Here is a 19,413-nt window from a genome sequence, read left to right as displayed (position 1 = left end):
GCATATATTGCAGAACTCCTGCTTTTTATATGTGCTCTCTGTTGCGACATTAATTCTCACAATTCATGACCTTGACAAACAACTTCTGCGCAGTACATTCTAACAAAGGACAGCGTCACTGTGATTTTCCCCTGGTCGTTGCATATGTACAAAAATGTAAACGAGGTTCTTAATTGAAAGACACAGAAAAAGATGCAAATGAGAGAAAGGCAGGGAGGTTAACAAAGTGTCATTCAAATATTGGTCCTCAACTTGTTCATTTCGTTGCCTTTGCATTTTTCTTACCAGCGGCATGCACTGCTTTGCTGGTTTCCAGCTGATATAATTTAAAAGTTCGTGTGATATTTTCTTTGCGTATTAAATAGACAGAAAACACGGAAGCACTGATATAAGTTATTTCGAGCACAATGAGACGTACGAGTGTATTCTTTTATGAAGAAATGCATATTTTGCTTGTCTTGATGATGCGTAGCGTTCAAGAATTTGTTTGCAGCATCTTTTGCAATGTCAATGCAGTTATTATTGAAGTATTTGATCCTTCGACAAATTATTCTACAAGGAGGAGGCCGAGCTGCTGCGTGAGCCGCCCCCGAACGAAATTTGTGGCTACGCCATTGACCATTAGTGGCAAAAACACCGAGACGCCGGAAACGCCTTGCGCGACCGCACACAATTGTACGCGTCTCGGTTGTGTGAGAGCGCGCGCACCAACGTTTATAAACGTTGGCGCGCACGGCGTCCGGCCTCCGACCACCCCGAGAACGGCCGACATAGTCAAAGAAAGATATTCGCTTTAAAAAGAAAACATGCACATGTATCGTTCTCGTAGAATACTACAACGGTTTGCGCAAACGTGTTTGTGGGCCGTTCATATTTTTCTGTACCATCCTGCTTCTAAAAAGGTACTGTTATGGGTTTCACCGCGATACCGAAACCTGCTACAGCTGCAACGTAAGAAATGAGCCAGAGCCATCCACAACCAATCCGACAGGAGTGATATTGTTTGGTTCTGTGGGCCATGCGCACGCATATCGTCGTCGCTTTTCGTTGACCATACTCCCAAAGATGAGCAATTTCCACAAGCTATTGAGGTTTCTGAGGGCCCCACCCTGTATCTGCAGTGTTAGGGTGAGTTCACTACGCGAAGCGACAGGCTGCACCGTGTCTGGTCTGATAGTTCGGCGCTAGTAAATGTTGCGAAGCGAAACAGTGTTGTCGAAGTTCAGCGTATGCTTTGTTGATTTAACGCCGTTTCAACGCCGCATATTTGTTGCCTTTAAAATGATGTGGCTGTTTTTAATTAACTCATTAAGGCGTCGTCAATAGTTGCCTGTCGAGGTCGCTTAGGCGGTGACACGGGTCCTTTAGCTCATCGACAACGCGAAGTTTCCGCTAAATAACGCCTGTAGTGACGAGATGCACCTAAGCAGTATTGCTCGTTTAATGTAAATTGTGCTCACTCATATCGTGGTTTTCCTGTGCAGCCAATCACTAAAGCGAGCAATGCCGTCTCACTACCGAGTGACCTCAGCGAGGCCCTCGATACGTCCGAGATGAAACACAGGAATCATCCTGGAGCGAGAAAACGGAAGCAAGTGAAGCTGCCAGAGAAACTGATTGATGCGGCTAATACCGTTCTTGAAAGTAAGTTCTTCCACGAGAACTACTTACTAATTCAAGCAAACCTTTGATAAAGTTACGCGGTAGAGAAGTACAGTCAAGTGCTTCGCTATCCATTCATCTTCACGCCAAATTAGTTCATTTGAGAACGGGCGGGCCAAAAAATTTGCCATCTCTTGTACAGCGGTTTCATTATATAGATTCCGATCGCATGCACTTTTGGTAAGTTTGTACTTGATTAAAAAGTCTGGAAAGGACCAAATTCACTTAGACAATGTGCGTTGGCCATTTAGGGCAGGTATGATTAATGCAAGGATTCCTTTTGCTCGCTTCTGTTGCTTTCTTTTCATCCACTCCTAACTACCGGCCGATTACGCTGATAATGTAGGCATAGCGATGCACTGACTACTGCTAAGAAAAAGAAATGTGTAAAAAAATCATTACACTTCGGTATAGGTTTAATTAATGAATAATAATAAATTATGGGGTTTTACAGGCCAAGACCACTTTCTCATTATGAGGCATGCCTTAGTGGGGGCCTCCGGAAATTTGGACCACCAGGGGCTTTTTAACGTGCACCTGAATCTAATACACGGGTGTTTTCCGCATTTTGCCCCCATAGAAATGCGGCCGTCGTGGCTGTTGGGTTTCATTGAAACAACACTATCATATGGAAAGCTCTGGATAGTTATTGTGGATATTTTGTGGCTGTCAGATCTGATGATGCAGAATTAGAGAGTTGCATATCAAATGTTGAATCAGTCTAGACATAGATTACCCTTTGAGCAACCACTCAGTGTTTGTCTTATGCCGAAGAAGACTTATACCCCACCCACACAGACAACATTAGTGACACTTTGAGTGAGTGCTCCTCTCTGCGTGAACTGTCACTTGGCCAGAACACCACTGTGTTGATGGATGAATCAGCCAACACACCATATATTTGTTACTTAAAGCAAATGTTTGCAAGATAACAATATGATCACAAGTCATCACAAGATGGCATTGCACTTAATACCTTAGCAGGACGTTGTGCATTTGAAAGTGAAATATAGAGAACTGTGAACCTTCGGTACATCAAAAAATATGAGGCAGCTTTCGTTAGCAGGGGAAACATATGAAATCGCAAAATGAGGTGGTTTCAGAATTAGTGCGAACCCTGCATTGAGTATCATTTTATTTGTTTTTGAAGCACTGCTGTTGAGGTCACACACTGTGGAGCAGCGAAGTGAGTTCAACCGACACTTGTGCGTGAGTGCATTCTTGCGGGAGTGTCACTAAACCTTTTTGTGTGACAGCCTGTGAACAATACTAATGGTGGAGTAACGCTTAGTTTGGCCATCAGTCTAGTTATTACTAGTAGAAAAAATCGCTTCTTGATGAGGTCAAATTATCTGCAGCAACTTGAACATAACATTGCCAAGTGCTCTCTTTAAGTTGTCTGGATTACTTTACTGCTTCTTATGTTGTGTTCACAGCACAAAACATGACCCACCTGCGTGAGGCAGCTGTGGTGATCCGAAACCAGCTCTGGTCACGACACCTGCCCATTGAGAACGATGAACTCAGAGCTCGGGCTATGAACATCGAGAAGGACCTCTATGGATACAGTAAGTTTCTTGGCCCTTGTATACATTAATCAAGTAGCACATCCCACAAGTGCTCCTAACAATGGTGGTTTCATGAATTTATGAGATGTTAATGTTTCCATTTTTCTTTAATAATTTTCATTTTGAATAAGCTATGCTCAACTTTACAGGAAATCCCACAAATGTATGCAGCTATGTTGCTTTTAGTTGGCTTACCTTATGCTTGCAGCACAGGAAGGATTTGTTCGTAACCAGACTTGTGTTACAAAATAAAGGTTTTTGATTACAGGTAAAATTACTTCATTAAATATAATTGATCTCAGTGATGATTTAATAGTGCATGAAAGTAATTTAACAATTACTAAAATGTAGTCTATCGCTTTTATGTTGCTTCCTACAAGCATCTATTTACATTGTGCAGACACAGTAAATAGAGGAATCTGACTTGACTTTTAGAGTGGAGCCCTCAGGCGCCAGTTCCTGCGGCAATCCTCAGCATTCTCCCACAGCATCCTCGTAACCTTGCTCACAACCTTGCTCGTAACTGAGCAAGCACAGCACAAGGATGTAAGAGCGAATGCATAGCGCATATGAACGACTGTAATAGCAATGGAAGCACAAAGAGGAAAACGGAGGAGGAGGGTGCAGCAGAACCATAAAGTGGAAATCGGAGGAGAAGGGTATGGTGAAAGGATGAGAAGAAAAGTGCAGTGCCATGCACGGTGGGCTTTGCAACAGCGATGGCTGCCAGAAGATGCCGAAGTAGCATGTGTCGTCCGTATGAAAACAAAGCACTGCATGAGTGAAGGTATGTCTGCGGTGGCTGCTGTGAATTGTGCCCAAGCATCACCCACACGCTGCCTCTCGTGATCTGCCGATTTGTGAGGCAGTTGCAGCACAGTTCTCTCCGTTTGCAACGTGCCGCACAAGACAGATTGCCTACACCAGCCAATCTATTGCGAAATGAAAACAAGTGTACAGCTGCCCTCAAATTTCACATTAGGGAGTATCGTATTCGTCGATGAATATTTCAGTGCTTCCTCTGAAGCCCTTCACACATTGTTTTTATCTTCACTAAGAACTGCTTTTTGAAAAATTTTTTTTTATCATCTGGAGTCGTTTCCTTAAGCAGATGTGAACCGCGACACTGAAAACTACCTCACTATGTGTGCTAGAAAGAAGGATGATGTTATACAGTAAAAGCTCGTTAATTCGAACCGCAAGGGGAAGCTGCTTCAGTTCGAGTTAACGAAAGTTCGAACTAACGAAAGTCAAGGAGAGCAACAGTACACTGCTATTTGGAAGCAGTAGGGCATGTCAGAAAGTGATGGCGTTTGCCGCGGGCACACGCCATCTTCAAGTCGAAGCTCTGGGTCCGACTGTGCCCCACCACCGATGTCCACCGAAACGAACGTTAGCCGAGGCTTAACACCATCACAATGACTCGCGACGGCCGATACCTCCTAATCTGTAAACAGAGGTGCACAAACGATGAAGACTGCCGAGACAAAGACGCTGAACATGTGAAGGTGGCGACGGCCCTGATTCGTTGGTTCTTGATTGCAAGCACAGCTGCGACGTACTTGATTCGCTGTGTTTTGGCGCTTGCCATGCCATCTCCGCGCGACATTAGTAGCTGCACAAGCTTTGTAAAGCCTCTGAGATTCGCAACGGGCAAGAAGTCTCGGAGGTTACGTAGAACGGAGAGGCGGCAGCCGCCGCTGCCTTCTGGCTGACTGCGCGCAGGTTAGATTGTTTTCCGATTTTGCCTTCTCTCGCCGTTCTCTCCGTTTCGGAGGCAATACAGCCTTGTGCGTAGGCAGTAGGCGTGCTTCTCTGGCCGTGTGCCAGGCGAGCGTAGTTCGAATTATCCGTGAGGGAACCTTTTCGCGTTCGAATTAACGGACTTTTTTATACATAGACTTCTGTGGAGCTTGGCCGGACGAAATCGTACAGTTCGAATTATCCATAAATTCGAATTATTGAAGTTCGAATTAACGAGCTTTCACTGTATCGTAAAAACACCTTGTGTACAAGGTGGTAGTTACTAGTAACAATGACGCGCTGCTCACATCCGGGTCCTCTATGTAGGGCCATGCTTCGTTGTTGCTAAGGGATGGTGAGGTTGCGGTCAATAGGGCTAATGAAAAGCTGAGAAAATTGCCCACTTAGGTGATTTCCTGGAGTCAGCGTCCACAGTGGCCATCACTATCGAGCCATAGCAGCGCCCAACACCTGCCCAACACCTGGTTAAGCATTGAGATGAAGAAACAAATACTAAGTTCCCAGGTTTGCCTTTCTGAATGCGTGCCTTCCTGAGGCTGCTACATGGTACGACCACAGGCCCTCTGCTGTAGTTCACACCAAATTCAAGTGCTCGAAGTGGCATCACTTGTTACAGCTTGTCTCATCATTAAAGTAACTGGTTAAATATAATTGGTTACCGAAAATGTAACTTAATTACACTGAGCATCACAGACTGCAAAAGTAATTGATCAATTAGAAAACTACAAAAAAATGCATTTGAGTACAGGTAATCACTTGATTGTCACTCATTATGTACATACAAATCAGCTTTAAGCGCTGGCGTCATAAGCTAAACTGTTTTTTGTTCTTTACTGTCAATGATAATTGATTTTATGTCATAATATCAGTGCTTTGCCAGTTGATGGGAGCAGGACTTTTTGGGGGGGGAATCTGTGTTGTAATAAAAATGGTAATAGGCCTTAACTGTGATGTGGTGGAAGTCATGCTCAGGACTATCGAAGCCGAGTGCAGCGGGCCATTGGTGAGAAGGGAAGGGGGATTGTACAGTAGCAATTGTGCACACATCACCTGAAGTGCATCAAAATCAAAAGTACTAATCAAAAACTAATTTTAAATGCAGTCACATACAGTATATCTAGGAATTTGTCTAATTGAACCTGTGCTGCAAATTTGAATAGTATGTGCAAATCTGTTTTAGTAAAATGAGAGTGAATGTTGATGGCCGGGTGTCGACGCGTGATATCGGTATGCCAATATATAGCAGCTTCAATTGTTTCATTACTTTTCAGAATGCTGTACATCAGGCGTATTGTTAAGTACCTGTATAGGGGCTTTCCAAGTCTCATATGCTAGACATGAAATAGTTGATGTTCTCTTGTCTGATGTTCTCGTAGAGAGTTCTTGCATGAGATCCACATTTTGTATACTTGGCAAAACTCTCTGAATAATGGAAGTGTCTGGATTCATTCTGCAGCTGCATGCTTTTTTCATGATTTTCAAAGAACTGAATTAATTAGCACCTGAAGGGAATATAGACTTGTATACTTGGGCCTCTTGTAGCATGAGGCTAGATGTTCAGGTCAGGGCAAGTGAAATGCATGGAGGGGCATACTTGCAGAATTATTCATAAGGCCTATTCCTAATAATGTTTCAGCCACACAATTTTAGGTTTAATCTGGCATGTTGCATTCATCTGATGCCTAGCTTACCAAGGGATTATTTAGTCATTGACAATTCTTGCGACAGATGTTATACAGTCAAAACTTGTTCAACACAAAAACCTCTTTTTCATATTAAATACTATTTGTTATGGCACACATGCTGATGTAGCCAAGCGAATTGTGAATTTTGGCCGTACTTTGTTATCTCAGATAAAGCCAGGGCAGTGATTAATGAGACTAATCAATATGTTTGTTGGAAAACCTTGTGCTGTATCATATATTGCCAGATGCACATGTGGTGAACATGTCAATTGCGACACGTCCCTGTCACTTTTGTAAGGGCGCATGCACTGCCCCATGGCCAGAGTATAAAAGCATGAGGACATGCCTCAAGAAAATGTTCTTTCTTGTTTCTGATAGGTAAGGGTCTGTTTCTCCGTCCTTTAGCTACAACATTTGTGTGCAGGGGGAAAAAACTATAACAGGGGAGACAGCGGCCACAATAAAATCACTGCACAGTTGAGAAGAATAAAATAATTTCCCACTCATAGGAAATCAGTCTTTTTCTTTTTCGCGCAACCTTTCTCCACCTTGCAGGCTTCCACAGAATAGCTTTACCATACCCTGTGTACTTATAAATGTACTTTACCATACTCATACTTATAAATGTGTACTTTACCATACCCTGTGTACTTATAAATGTACGTCCAGTTGGTTACATCAGCCATTTATTTTGAATTACAGCAAATAAATATTTCACTGATTTTGGCTTTACCCCTGGTCAGGTGTCCCCTTTAATAATGGACTGTACTGTACAATGTGGTAATGATAGGCCCGCATTGCTATCAAAATGGCTACAAATTTTGCAAACATACTAACACAGGAAGCAAAATATTGCAAGAGAGCCGGGAAAGTGAATGCTGGCAAAAAGTAAAATAATGCACATGTTGCAGTACGCATATGCAGGCTGAAGATGTTGCATAAGGTTGTAGCGTCTCATCATCATCTGTTTTTCAGCTCTTGAAAGAATGAGCCCAGAGGAGAGAGATTACGTTGAAGAAGATGTAAAGGAAAGAGTATTTGAGAAGCTTAAGAAACGGATCAGGTTGTGGAAACCTATGAAGTGAGTATCAGCTGTAGTTCAATTTTTAATTAAAGGAGCATTTTCGCTTAAGCTTTTTAATATGCTGTGAACCGAGAACTAATTTATGATAACACCTTTTGCTGGGGCTCACTTACTATGGCATCCTGCTGCCGAGCAAGAAGTCGTGTGTGATTCCTTACCATGCCTGCCGCATTTTGATGCAAATGTAATGGAATGCAAAAACACTCATGTACCATGCTTCTGTTACGTGCCTTAATTAAAGGGCCTCTCATCAGGTCTAGGTATTGCAAATAAACAAGTGCACTTTGTAGATCACGCTCTGACGATTGTGTTTGCAAAGGATCAAACCATTGCACAGTGCAGGAGGAACTCTAATTTCTAACAAGAACGTGCATACTCTTTCACTAAAGGGACACCCGCTTCCTGCCGTAGACTCAAGGTCTGATGCAGAAAACGCCTCTAGGCCAGATGCACTGCCGCCGCTGATGTCACTGAATATTATGGCATGTGACATCATTAAAGGGACACTAAAGGGAAATAGTGAGTAATACGATTCTGGAAACCTCACAACACTTGTTTCGTGCCAAGGAAATACTGCTTCATGCCAAGAGAACCTTTAGTGAGTGATCCCATTCCTTATATTCGTAAAGAAAGGAATAAGTATTCGACAATGTGAAATAGTGAATTCCCAAATTAAGTATGAATCAAGTATCCTAGACTGTTTGATTCATATTTGAAAATTTAAACATTTGCACACCATAGTTAAATCCCCTGTGCACGCTCCCTTCATTCTGGGCAGGTATGATGATTTTGGAGCACGCAGCTATCTTGTGGCGCAGCTTGCTGCAGACTACGCGGCCGTCCACGACGTCTTTCATGAGGTAAGAGCGACTTGCCAGCCGTAGAACTGCATTAGGAAGTATAGGATGTCAGTATGTGCATGCATATTCATGTGGTACTTGCACTAGTGCTGCATAGAAATTCAGCAATTTGACAGTTGATTTCTGTTGGCTCTTCTGCAGTGAAGACTTACATACATAGTAGACAAGACGAAAAGGTGAAAGTGAATCTTACAACATGAATATTGTGCGACTGATCGTACAAGATTGATAAACGATGAATTGAACCTGTTGATGTGAAAAGGAGGATGTCAAGAGAGGCTTTGCGATGGAAGGCATAGAAGGCTTCCTAGGAAATGACAGTGTGTGTGGGTAACGTTTAGTCAAAGAAGTCAACTGTTCTGTGCAAAACGCCAATACAGTCGACTTCAATTATTTCAACTTTGGTGGAACATATGAAATTGGTTAATTTATCCAAACGGTCATATTAAGAGAAGAGGCATTGAGAATGATCTAATGCACCTTTTGGCACCATTTGGCAGTGCTGTTTACTGATTCTAATGTGTGTAAGTTTTTTATGACTTCATAGGGAAAATAATGTGCACCCAGATCTAGCATGCACATAACTTTATAGCAAGAAAACAAAAATGATGTCACATGCCTTCTGGTTCTGGGAGCCACAACTGAGATAAACACATGTGTAGTTTAGAGTGAAGCATTTATTTATGCGTAATGCCCATCATCTTTGCTGCAACGTGACCCCCTCCTAGCGGTTCAGCCTTTTTAGTATTCCACACTTCCCTGGCCATTCTGCTACAATTTCAATGGGATGGTGGCCCACACTTACACTAACGACTTTATCGGTATGTCCTTTGAGACACGCAATTCTTTGGAGCTACAAAGACACAGGATGGGGCTCCGTGTGCACTAGCCCAGCATGTGAGGTAATTTCTTTTGAGTGACGTTTTGTACTTACAGCCTGAGTGCAGCCTCTGGTTGCCATCTGATGCAGAAATTTGTTCTGCTGCCTTCTTGTAATGATTATAATGCTTGCTCTGAAGGTGGGCTGTTGCTGATGCTGTGAAAGCTGTTTAGGTTCGTTCGTAAGCAATGGCGATGGGCAGGTAGTCTTTTAACCAGTTTTCTTGGAAAGGAGGTGGTGTGGATTAGAATCAGGTAAAAAATGGTAAGCACTCATTGTGCGCAGTCGTTCTTGCTTCAGCAGCTACAAAATATAGTCCTAAAAACTGTATTTTTCGACGGAAGATTGTGCCTTTAATGCATTCATTGTTCGTTAGTGCCAACAAGAGAGATGCATCTACCATGAGCTTCAAGTGTGTGCATGTGGACCCGTAAGGCTCAAATCATTCAGTGGGGACCCATTTTAGAATCAACATAGTGAAAGTATAGAATTATATGAGCACTGGCCGGTATCTTCTGTCGGGATTGAATTAATTAAAAACTTAATTAGCCAGAATTTAATCAAGACATTGTAGCTATTGGTTGTACAACACATTCAGCTTTATTTAAAGATATTCTTCATTGTTAATGACCAGAAGTGTTGCAATGGAAGCAGGCAGCTTGACAGCTGAGGCTGCTTGTTGCTGCAAAACAGCTCTGGAGCGATTCAGCACTGCCCATCTGGACTTGTACTCCTTTCATGTACAGCATCTTCCATATGTGGCTGGTGGACTTTAATATATTCCTGTCCACAAACTACTCATCTAATCCAAAGCAAACATCGCTCACAGGGTAGCATATTGTATTCTAAGTTGTTTGAGATGTATTTAAACATCTATATTTGCCTGCATTTTGTAGAATGTAGCAGGAACTGCTTTCGTCTTCGAGTAGATTTTGCAGATAAGCACCGAGCTGCTGGTCCGGCAGGTTGTGCCATCTGGCGGAAGGCAAGGGGAACAACTTCTCGGCTAGGGGGATAAGAGAGAAGCGCAGTTGCTTCGAAGATGCAGCAGATGCAGTTCGTCTGCCCGCACTGCTTTTACAGCTTTTTACGCACAGGGCACTCCTTTTACAGATAAGACGTAACGTCCCATACCGGAAGCACAAAAGTGTGCAAATAATATGCGATTCAATGCAACCTTACATATTCAAGTTGTACGTGAAGTAGTTATTGTGTAGAAAGTGTTGCAGATAAAAAACAAATGCTCTGCCTGTTTAGTTTCTGCAGCATTGTCTGCTAAGTATGAAATGGAGTATAGGCTGTGCAGCCTTCAACAGGTTCTATAGTGTGTCTGTTATTTTTTTAATTCTCGCATTACAGATTCGACACTTAAATCCAGCATTTGCCCCAGCTTCTATGATGGACTTTGGGTCGGGACTTGGTTCATGCTTCTGGTAAGTGTCATTTCTTTTTAGAGTGGTAAGCGCAAGAAGGAAGGAAACTTATTATAGTACTATATTCTATTCCTACCAGACATTATATTTTTTTCATCTGGCATACTGATTATTACTCTGGCGTATATATACTTTGGGCTTTTGGTCACTCAGCAGCTAACATGAGTTCTTTCATCTCTCAATGCCTCTCTGTGCACGTCCAGGCGAGAGAGCATGCTACCGTACTTACTCATGTAAGACCTGCACTTTATTTTTCTTAATGTTGGCAAGGTCCTGCTCTTACTCAAATTGGGCATATGACTGCTTCCTAAAATTGTGGAAGGCATTGAAAATGAAGTACCGAATAATCCAAACACTGGCTACACACTACAGACATGATTATTCAAGATTCACCACCACCGGGGGGACATCAGGTTGTCTTAGGGAGTTCTTTGTTTTGCTATAGTTATGTGTATCATTTTTCTGACAAAATAATTTGTGAGTTCGGCATTCTTTTGTCCCTTTCTTTCTGTTCTGTGCGTTATCTTTCATCATGCTGGTTCCGCTATGAAGATGAACATTCACTAACTTATCGAGCTTGCGATTCTGAAGCTCTGTTTCCCTTTCTTCAATGAAAAAAAAGGATGTTTAGTATCAAGTGAAGGTGGGTCTGACTTCTATATTAGTAATATTTTTAATTGATTGTGAAACTGTTGCACAAGTGACAATAATGGGTCTTCAAAGCCTCAGTATTTTCGCTTAATTGGGTTGTTTCTTAATGTACTCTGTCAACAACAGATGCCACTATTTGAAACAGAACAGCGTGGTGTTCACGGGGACAAGCAGGGAGAAACGACACGGACGAGCGCTGTCCAACTCGCCAAACGTCTGTTTTAACAAGATGCCACAAAACATTGCTTGTGTTCATATACAATGCAGGTATTACGGCACACATATTATACGAACCATATATTATGCCTTAACCCAAGTCTTAATCGCAATTAAAGAGACAGTGGATGCAGCATGCCATGCTCGAGGAGTACACTCACGGCAAACTGTGTTGTGAAGGTCACCCATACTTGCACTTTGCAGAATACTGCAGTTACATGGCACTAACTGATGTGCCAAGTTCCTTATTTCATTTTAGACTGCGAGAAAGCATGTGCTTTTACACATTTGGCCTTTGTCATCTTGAGAGTAGCAAATGAACGCCACCGTATTGTGGTTGGGTCATGTGACTATGTGACTCGCCTTTCAGTGGGTCCTCTTTTTACAACGTTGCAAAAAATTGGTCATAGACCCATTTGAGCAATGGCTGCACAATCTTGCCACATTCGCCAACTGCCACTTGTGACCTCCCGATTTGCCACTCATGTTTCTTTCAGTTGATGCAGATGTACCCTTATGCAGCAAAAGCCCACAGATTTTGAATTTTTCAGAGTCACTGTGAGCTTTTCTTTTCTATGAATTAATAAACATTTTTCGTTTGCTCGCATTGCCAAAATCGGTGACATCACAGGAAGCTGGAGCGTAGATATCAAGGCAATGCCACCACCGATCTTTAATTTTTCTTGCATATCAACTGTCTGCTCGTAATGAGGCTAAGCTGCTCGTACTTTGTAAAGTAAAATCTATCAGTGCTGTGTTCCTTAATCCCTTAGCCATTTTGGACAAGCACATCTCGTCTTTGCTGAATGAACTGTCCCAAAACCGTTTTGGACGAGTGTAGTTTGTCCTCTAGAGATAATATCTCATTCTTAGCGTTTTGAATGAGACACGCTCGTTTGCGGGATAGTTGGTGAGCCGCTTCGCAGATGGCTGTACTTGGCAAGTAATTTCTTCTTTTTTTAACCACCATTTCATATTTCTTTGGGTGGTTTGACATGTCAAGTGCGCGAGTGCCGTGATCAGAGAGGGTCAGCCATGCGAGGATGATGCCGAGATGCCGCAGCGGTTGCACAAGGGCACCGAAGGAATGGTTTTAATAGCAAGAACAGCAACCACAAGCAAGCAAAGAGAACAGAAGAAAAAGAAACCGGAGAGACGTGGAACAACAAGCCTGCACGGAGGAAGGAGTTCGCCAGTGCTCCAGGTGCAGGAGTGAAGTCGTCGGGCATCAGGCCTGTGCTTTGTGCCTTCTACTGGACCAGGGCGACCTTCCAGAGGTGTGGTCACCACATTCTCCTGATAGCATGTAGGAAAGTGCCGATCAACGTGGAAGAAGTGAAGCCTACCGTAAAAACCGGAATATAGGTGCAACTTTTTTTCAAAAATCTATTGCGAGAAGTCGACCCTTGTCTTATATACCGGATATTGGCGGAAAAGCTACGGAAGTCTTGCAACAATGGGCGGGTGAAAAAGAAGCGCCTTCGCCATCGGTATAGTGTACTAAAATAATGTATTATTCTAGTACACTATAGCCATCGCTATCCGCAGCAGCGTGTCATGGCGACATTGTGGCACCGCCTTTTTGTGTTTACATTGTCACAAAGTTATATTGGTTAAAGGCTGCTTTTTCACATTTTGTTTCAAAATGAGCGGAAGCCGACGCAAGTCACCATCGCCTTCAAGAAAAAGGCGATTGAGTGCACGGAAGCCCACGGCAACCTTGCGGCACAGCGCGAATTTGGAGTATCTGAAAAGAGCATTCGGTACTGGCAGAGACAGAAGCAGCAAACCAACAGAAAACATAATTTCGTGGACGGACCGCAAAACTGGAAGACAAGGTTGCGGAGTTCGTCTGGGAGCTGCGTGTAAGATCGCTGCCTGTGACAGCCGAATGCATCCGTTTGAAAGCGATAGAGATCGCACGCGCCTCTGGACTGGGCAGCGAAAAGCACTCGTCATACAACTCTAGTTCGGGCCACTCTAATCAAACGCATTGCTCTGATTCGGAGTAGCGCTTGCGCACTTCATGCCCTTCTGCGTACTGTACACCCAGCCAATTTTTAACAGTATCGTGCGACCATCGACCCGCGTGTTTGTCAGCATGTTATCATCACGGCACGGAGCGGCGAAATAGCGTAAGTAAGCGCATGTGTACACATGAGCGTATCTCATTTGTTTCGCTGCTCAGCACCATTAATAAGGTGCTGACAAGCACGCGGGTCGATGGTCGTGTGATACTGTTAGAAATGGGCCGGGTGCACATGCGAGCAGCATTTAAATAAATACTGTCACTATTGTCTAGGGTGTCTTTGGTACTTTTGCCATTGAAAAAGAATTTTTTTTTTTTCATTTTTAGAATTCGTTAGTAGAGGGATTGACCTCTATTCCGGTCCGACCTATAGTCCGGTTTTTACGGTATTCACTGGGAGCAGAGGTCAAACTATTGGACTTGGTGCCCGGCATCAAGACTTCTACTATGCCAAGGCCACATGCCCATGTTTGCTACGTCGCAACCAGACTTACTCCTGCATCACTGGATCCCGGTTGTTCGTCTGTGTGTGACCAGGATTTTTCTGCAGACTGTGAAAATGTAGGCCCATTCTGACTTTGATGGACTTTCTTCGGAGGCTAAATTATTTTTTGTGTGTTTAATTGGTTTGTAGAGCTTTCTTTTTCTCTTTGTGCTGGATATTTTTTAATGAATGGCTTGTGGTGTGATAACGAACGGCTTCATCACAGCCGAGGCTGTGCCTCAGCAGCAATTGATTAATTGAAAGAACCTCATCGCAGAGGGCAACACTTGTTTCTTTCAAAACATGGCGTCTGGTGGAGGCGACGCATGTGTTTCTGGTCCATTGTTGCGGAAAAGAAGCCTTTTTTGATCATCCAGCTCTTAGGGCGATAATGATTCAGACACCACAGTTTGTTACTGTAAACGAAAGCGATAGCGATGACTTCAAAATTACCAAATCATCAGATGAAGAAGTCTGACGTAATAGTTCTGCGGAAACCCGCAAGGTGGAGAGAGGTAATTAATGAAAGGAAAATGAGACGTCCACCTAATCATAGCAATTGCTACAAAGGAAACCCATACGGGTTCCTCGAAAGAAAAACCTCACAGTTGAAGAAAAATTTGTCCTAGTCCAGTACTTGAACTTGTAACCAGGCAGCTAGCAGATGGCAGGGCGAAGTCGAATTTGTCAACAACTCGAAGCAAAGGCAATAGTTTGACATAACAGTTCTGTGGAAACCCGCAAGGTGGAGAAACGTAAATAATAAGGAAAATGAGACGTCCACCTAATCGTAGGAATTTCTACAAAGGGAACCCATACTGGTTCCTTGAAAGAAAGCCTCGTAGTTAAAGACAAATTTGTCCTAGTCAAGAACCCGAAGCCGTAACCAGGCGGCTAGCCATCTGTTAGCCGCCTAGTTAGCTCAGATGGTAGAGTGGCTGCCCCAGAAAGGCGGTGGTCCGGGCTTCGAGTCCCAGGCCAGGACGAATTTATCTTCAACTGCGAGGCTTTTCTTTCAAGGAACCCATATGGGTTCCCTTTGTAGCTATTGCTACATTTAGGTGGACGCCTCATTTTCCCTTTATTAATGAAGAAGCCTGCTCGGAAGACACCATTGCCATTGCGCATAACTGGCAGTGCATCATCGTGAACGACATCCCCATGAAGCCTCCTTGATTTCCGTTTTTGGACGTACCCGGTAAGGCTTTGTCAGAATGGTAAAACTTTCCGAGCAGCGCTCTTACTGTTTTTTTATTGTTAATTTCCAGCACGTAGCTGGCCTCCTTTTTTATGAGCAATAAACTTTATTATGCTAGTTTGACTTTTTATGCGCTTGAATTTTTTTTTTAGACATAGAAAACTTGCTTTTTGGGAGGAAAATATTCGATATCAAGTTTTAAAGAAGTAAGCAGTTTCGGCACAGAAATTGTAAGAATAATAACACAGTTAAGGGGTTAAAAGAAAAGTTTACTTGCTTTCTCACAGATGGCTGTAATAAATTAAGCAAATTTACCTTACACAGGTTTACTGCTGTTTGGTATTTGCTGCTTGCTATTACACTAGAGGAGCAGGCATGCCTTAGCATTATCAGGCTTTTCACGGAAAACATTATTGTAATGATTTTTTTCTCCTCTTCAACAGGGCTGCAAGAAGTATCTGGCCTAAATACTTCCAGGAATACTTCAGCATCGACATCTCAAATGAAATGCATGGATTGGCAAGGCTACTCGCCACAGGTAGGTACTTGCAATTTTATAATATTTGTACTGCTATAGGTCATAAACACTACTTGTGTATCACCTCTTGCACGCATTATGAAAGTAACAAAGGCTTTTTGAAGTCGCAAACAGTTTCAGGACATATTTCACTGCATTTTTGCCTACTTTCGCTTCCTTCTGCAACGGCAACTGTACGGACAGCCGAGGTGCATTGGTGCAATAGTCATCATCCTGTTGTCCCAGTTTTGATGGTGCATGAGAGGCCTATGCTGCTGAGGGTCGTAGGTGATGCGATTTCTTGTGAGAGCGAGGGGGAGCCATGCAGAGGCCAGAAGCTAAGGCAAGAGGGCTGGTGCCTTGATTGAAAAGTGTGTTATAAGGTCTTCAGAGACATGAGCGATGTGCCCTTCCCTGCGGCTGCACAATGACGGAGCGAAGTGGACGTACTGTCACGCTTCGTTCAGACTGTGGCACTCATCATTCAGTAGCACTCATCTACAAACACTAGTCTGCAGAGGGTGATCACTGAATAAGTAGCTAAAGCTCTCTAAAAACCTCAGTATAACTAAATGTGGTTATACATGATTTCAGTACATTGAAATTTCACTACCACCATGAAGATATAGGGTACGTTCGATTTGCCTGCACCACTTGAACCAGTTCACGAGGTGCGGCACCCTGCCATTCGTTTCAGCGGTGCAGCAATCACGCCCGCAGAACCACGACGTTCGTTTCAAAAGGTGCAGGAAAGGTGCAGGGCTGGTTCATGATTTTGCTGCACCCGCTCCACTGTCGGTGCCGACTTGGTGCAGGCATACAGGTGCGACGCAGCAGACGACGCAGCACACGGGCGCGAGCACCGTAAAAAGCCCGCTTACACACGTGTGATGTGTCTACGCAACTGTAGTGTGTATTTACGCCCCAGAAACCGATCATACCTGCAGTTCAGGACCTCTCAAACTTTAGCACTCCATGCACATTAGTCTGAGATTGCATAACGTCTACACCGCGTCTGCACCTTTGCATTCGTTTCGAGTGTTTCGCTGGGCCTGCACCTCCGGAATCGAGCTGCACAGTTTCTGAACTTCTCGTGAACCGCCGTGAAATGGTTCACAGTGGTGCAGGCGAATCGAACAGACCCATACAGTCGCTGACCGTTTATTCGGACCTCACAGGGATTGCAGAAATGTCCGAATAAACAGGTGTCCGAAAAAGAAGATTAAGAAAAAAAAAACTAAATCCTTTAGTTCAGCGCACTTATTCGGGCTTGGCAGTAGGCTTGAAGAAATCGTAAATGTGCCATTGCACGCTGATCCGTTTACGTGCAATCAGATAAGCCTGAATCTCGGAGAGGGTCGTACGGTCACTATAGGCGGCTGAAAGCGCAGTCACTGCTTGTACGTGCTCCGCATGCGACGGCAGCGTAGCACATGGTGTGTCATCTTTCGACTCGGAGTCATAGTCCAGCGGTGCAGCAGAAACCTGACGAATGATCTCACCGTTGTTGAGTCCTGCACATGTCAGTACAGCAGTGTCAGCACCTGTGAAACTGTCAAATGAGACGGTGTCCGGAATAGCAATGCTCGGCAGAACATTTTCGGCATCAGTAGGGAGCATATCGGAAGGCGATAAATCCTAGGCCTCCCGGCACCCACTTGCCGGCATTCCCCAGCACAATCTGTGTGTGCACTGTAGGCGCAATTAGACACTTGATGGATGTTTCTGTATGCCACGTTGGATCACCGCAACGTCAACACAGCGCACGAAGCAAACATCACCGCGCCATCACGCCGACACCAGTTGCACACACAAAAAACGTTGCCTACTCGCAGCGTCGTGCACGAAGAAACAAACAAATCAGCGGCTGGATTGTCTTGACATGGCTTACTAAGCTGAAAACAGAACTGCTGTAGCAATGGCTGTAGCCACGAACCAGGCAGAAACGATGACGATGAGCGGGGATTTGCAGTAGCGCCACTTCGTGGGGCAGCAAGGAAGCTCCGTTCAAAACAAAAATTGCGTTCAGCAAGTCGAACCATGCACCGGTCAGAGTCGGGGCATGGTGCTCTTAATTGAGTTGGCTCAAGGAGTGTCCGAAAAATCGAACGAGAGGTTGCAAGGTGTCCGAACTTTCGGCAGTTGTTATACATTATAGTCTATGGCAATAATGGCGGTGCCGTGAAGCAGACCGAATAATCGAACATGTCCGAATTTTTGGAGTCTGAAAAATCAGTCGGCGACTGTACTGAGAAAATAAATGTAAACTTCAGGGAGTACAAATGGCGAAATGGTTGAATTACATGCATGTCCTTGTGAACGCACCTCTCAAATCACGCGCTGCACGACGAAGAGCAACCGCCGCACTAGAGCAGTGTAATCATATAGAGGGGTCTGCTTCTGCACGGTCCATTTCTACCAAAGAATGTGTGACATGTTGGACTTCAGAGCTTGTAAGACACACCACAATCCCGCTTGTTGAGGCGATGCGGGCTTTTAGTGTTAAGGTTGAGATCACTATATTAAGAACAATTCCGCTGGCATGAGTTACTTGCTTAAATGGTTAATTGGCTTGGTTAATTCGACTCTGGTTAATTTGGAAAATCATACTTCGAACTTGTCCTCTGTGCGCGGCTGGTGTATGCATTACTTAATGCAATCAAACTCTCTTTAATTCTGATGTATTAGACCACACATCCAATAACTCAGACAATCACCATAGTCATCAGCTGAAATTGTACGTGAATGATGGCAACGCTGGAATGCTGCGTCCCTATTTTCGCCTTTAACGCCTATATTCGTGCATATACCTCCACCGTTCATAACACAATGTCGGTCACGTGGCTTCATAACTGCGTAGTCACCATCCATGATTGCGTTGATAGCACCTGCGGTTTCGTCCGCAGAGGTTGCGTCAAACAGCAGTTTTGTTTTTACTCGAAGCGCGTGTCGGCCGCATGCATTCAAAACTGTGTAGTCGCCATCCACAATTGCATCGATAGCAACGCTGGCTTCGTCCGCAGTTGTTGCCGCAAATCATAGTTTCGTATAGACTTGGTGGGCGCGTCAACCATGCGCCTTCAGAACCGCAAGGTCACTGTCCACAATTGCGTTGATAGCGGCCGTGGTTTCATCCGCTGTGTTTGCGAAGTGTAATTTCGTTTTGACTCGGTGCAAGCCTGTTTTGTGATGAACGGACAATCTGTTCATGACCTGCTCACTGGCAAAGAATAATTACAATGTGCGCAGTAGTGAAAAAGCGTGTCTCACGAAGATGCACACCGCAGCCGTGCTACGAAGGAAGTCGCAAGGCCCACACTGCTGCAAGTGCTAATCAGTTACGAGAAAGATGAGAATTGCAGCTTCCGCATTAATCTTGTGG

General features: G+C 44.0%; 1 protein-coding gene across 1 annotated transcript in view; it reads left to right on the top strand.

The window, feature by feature from the left end:
• Positions 1-969: 969 nt before the first annotated feature.
• The window catches only part of LOC139056245 (ribosome assembly protein METTL17, mitochondrial-like), a 54,899-nt gene continuing 36,455 nt past the window's right edge, over positions 970-19,413 (top strand). Inside the window, exons 1-7 of the mRNA XM_070534312.1 lie at positions 970-1,128; positions 1,485-1,644; positions 3,099-3,230; positions 7,655-7,760; positions 8,542-8,623; positions 10,863-10,936; positions 15,958-16,052. Of these exons, the coding sequence (XP_070390413.1) occupies positions 1,066-1,128; positions 1,485-1,644; positions 3,099-3,230; positions 7,655-7,760; positions 8,542-8,623; positions 10,863-10,936; positions 15,958-16,052 (712 nt within the window). The 5' untranslated portion in view covers positions 970-1,065. The remainder of the gene's footprint in view (positions 1,129-1,484; positions 1,645-3,098; positions 3,231-7,654; positions 7,761-8,541; positions 8,624-10,862; positions 10,937-15,957; positions 16,053-19,413) is intronic.

Source organism: Dermacentor albipictus, chromosome 2 (assembly GCF_038994185.2).
Source record: "Dermacentor albipictus isolate Rhodes 1998 colony chromosome 2, USDA_Dalb.pri_finalv2, whole genome shotgun sequence".
NCBI lineage: Eukaryota > Metazoa > Arthropoda > Arachnida > Ixodida > Ixodidae > Dermacentor > Dermacentor albipictus.
Note: the sequence above shows the minus strand (reverse complement) of the source record. Positions and strands in the feature narration are given on the sequence as shown.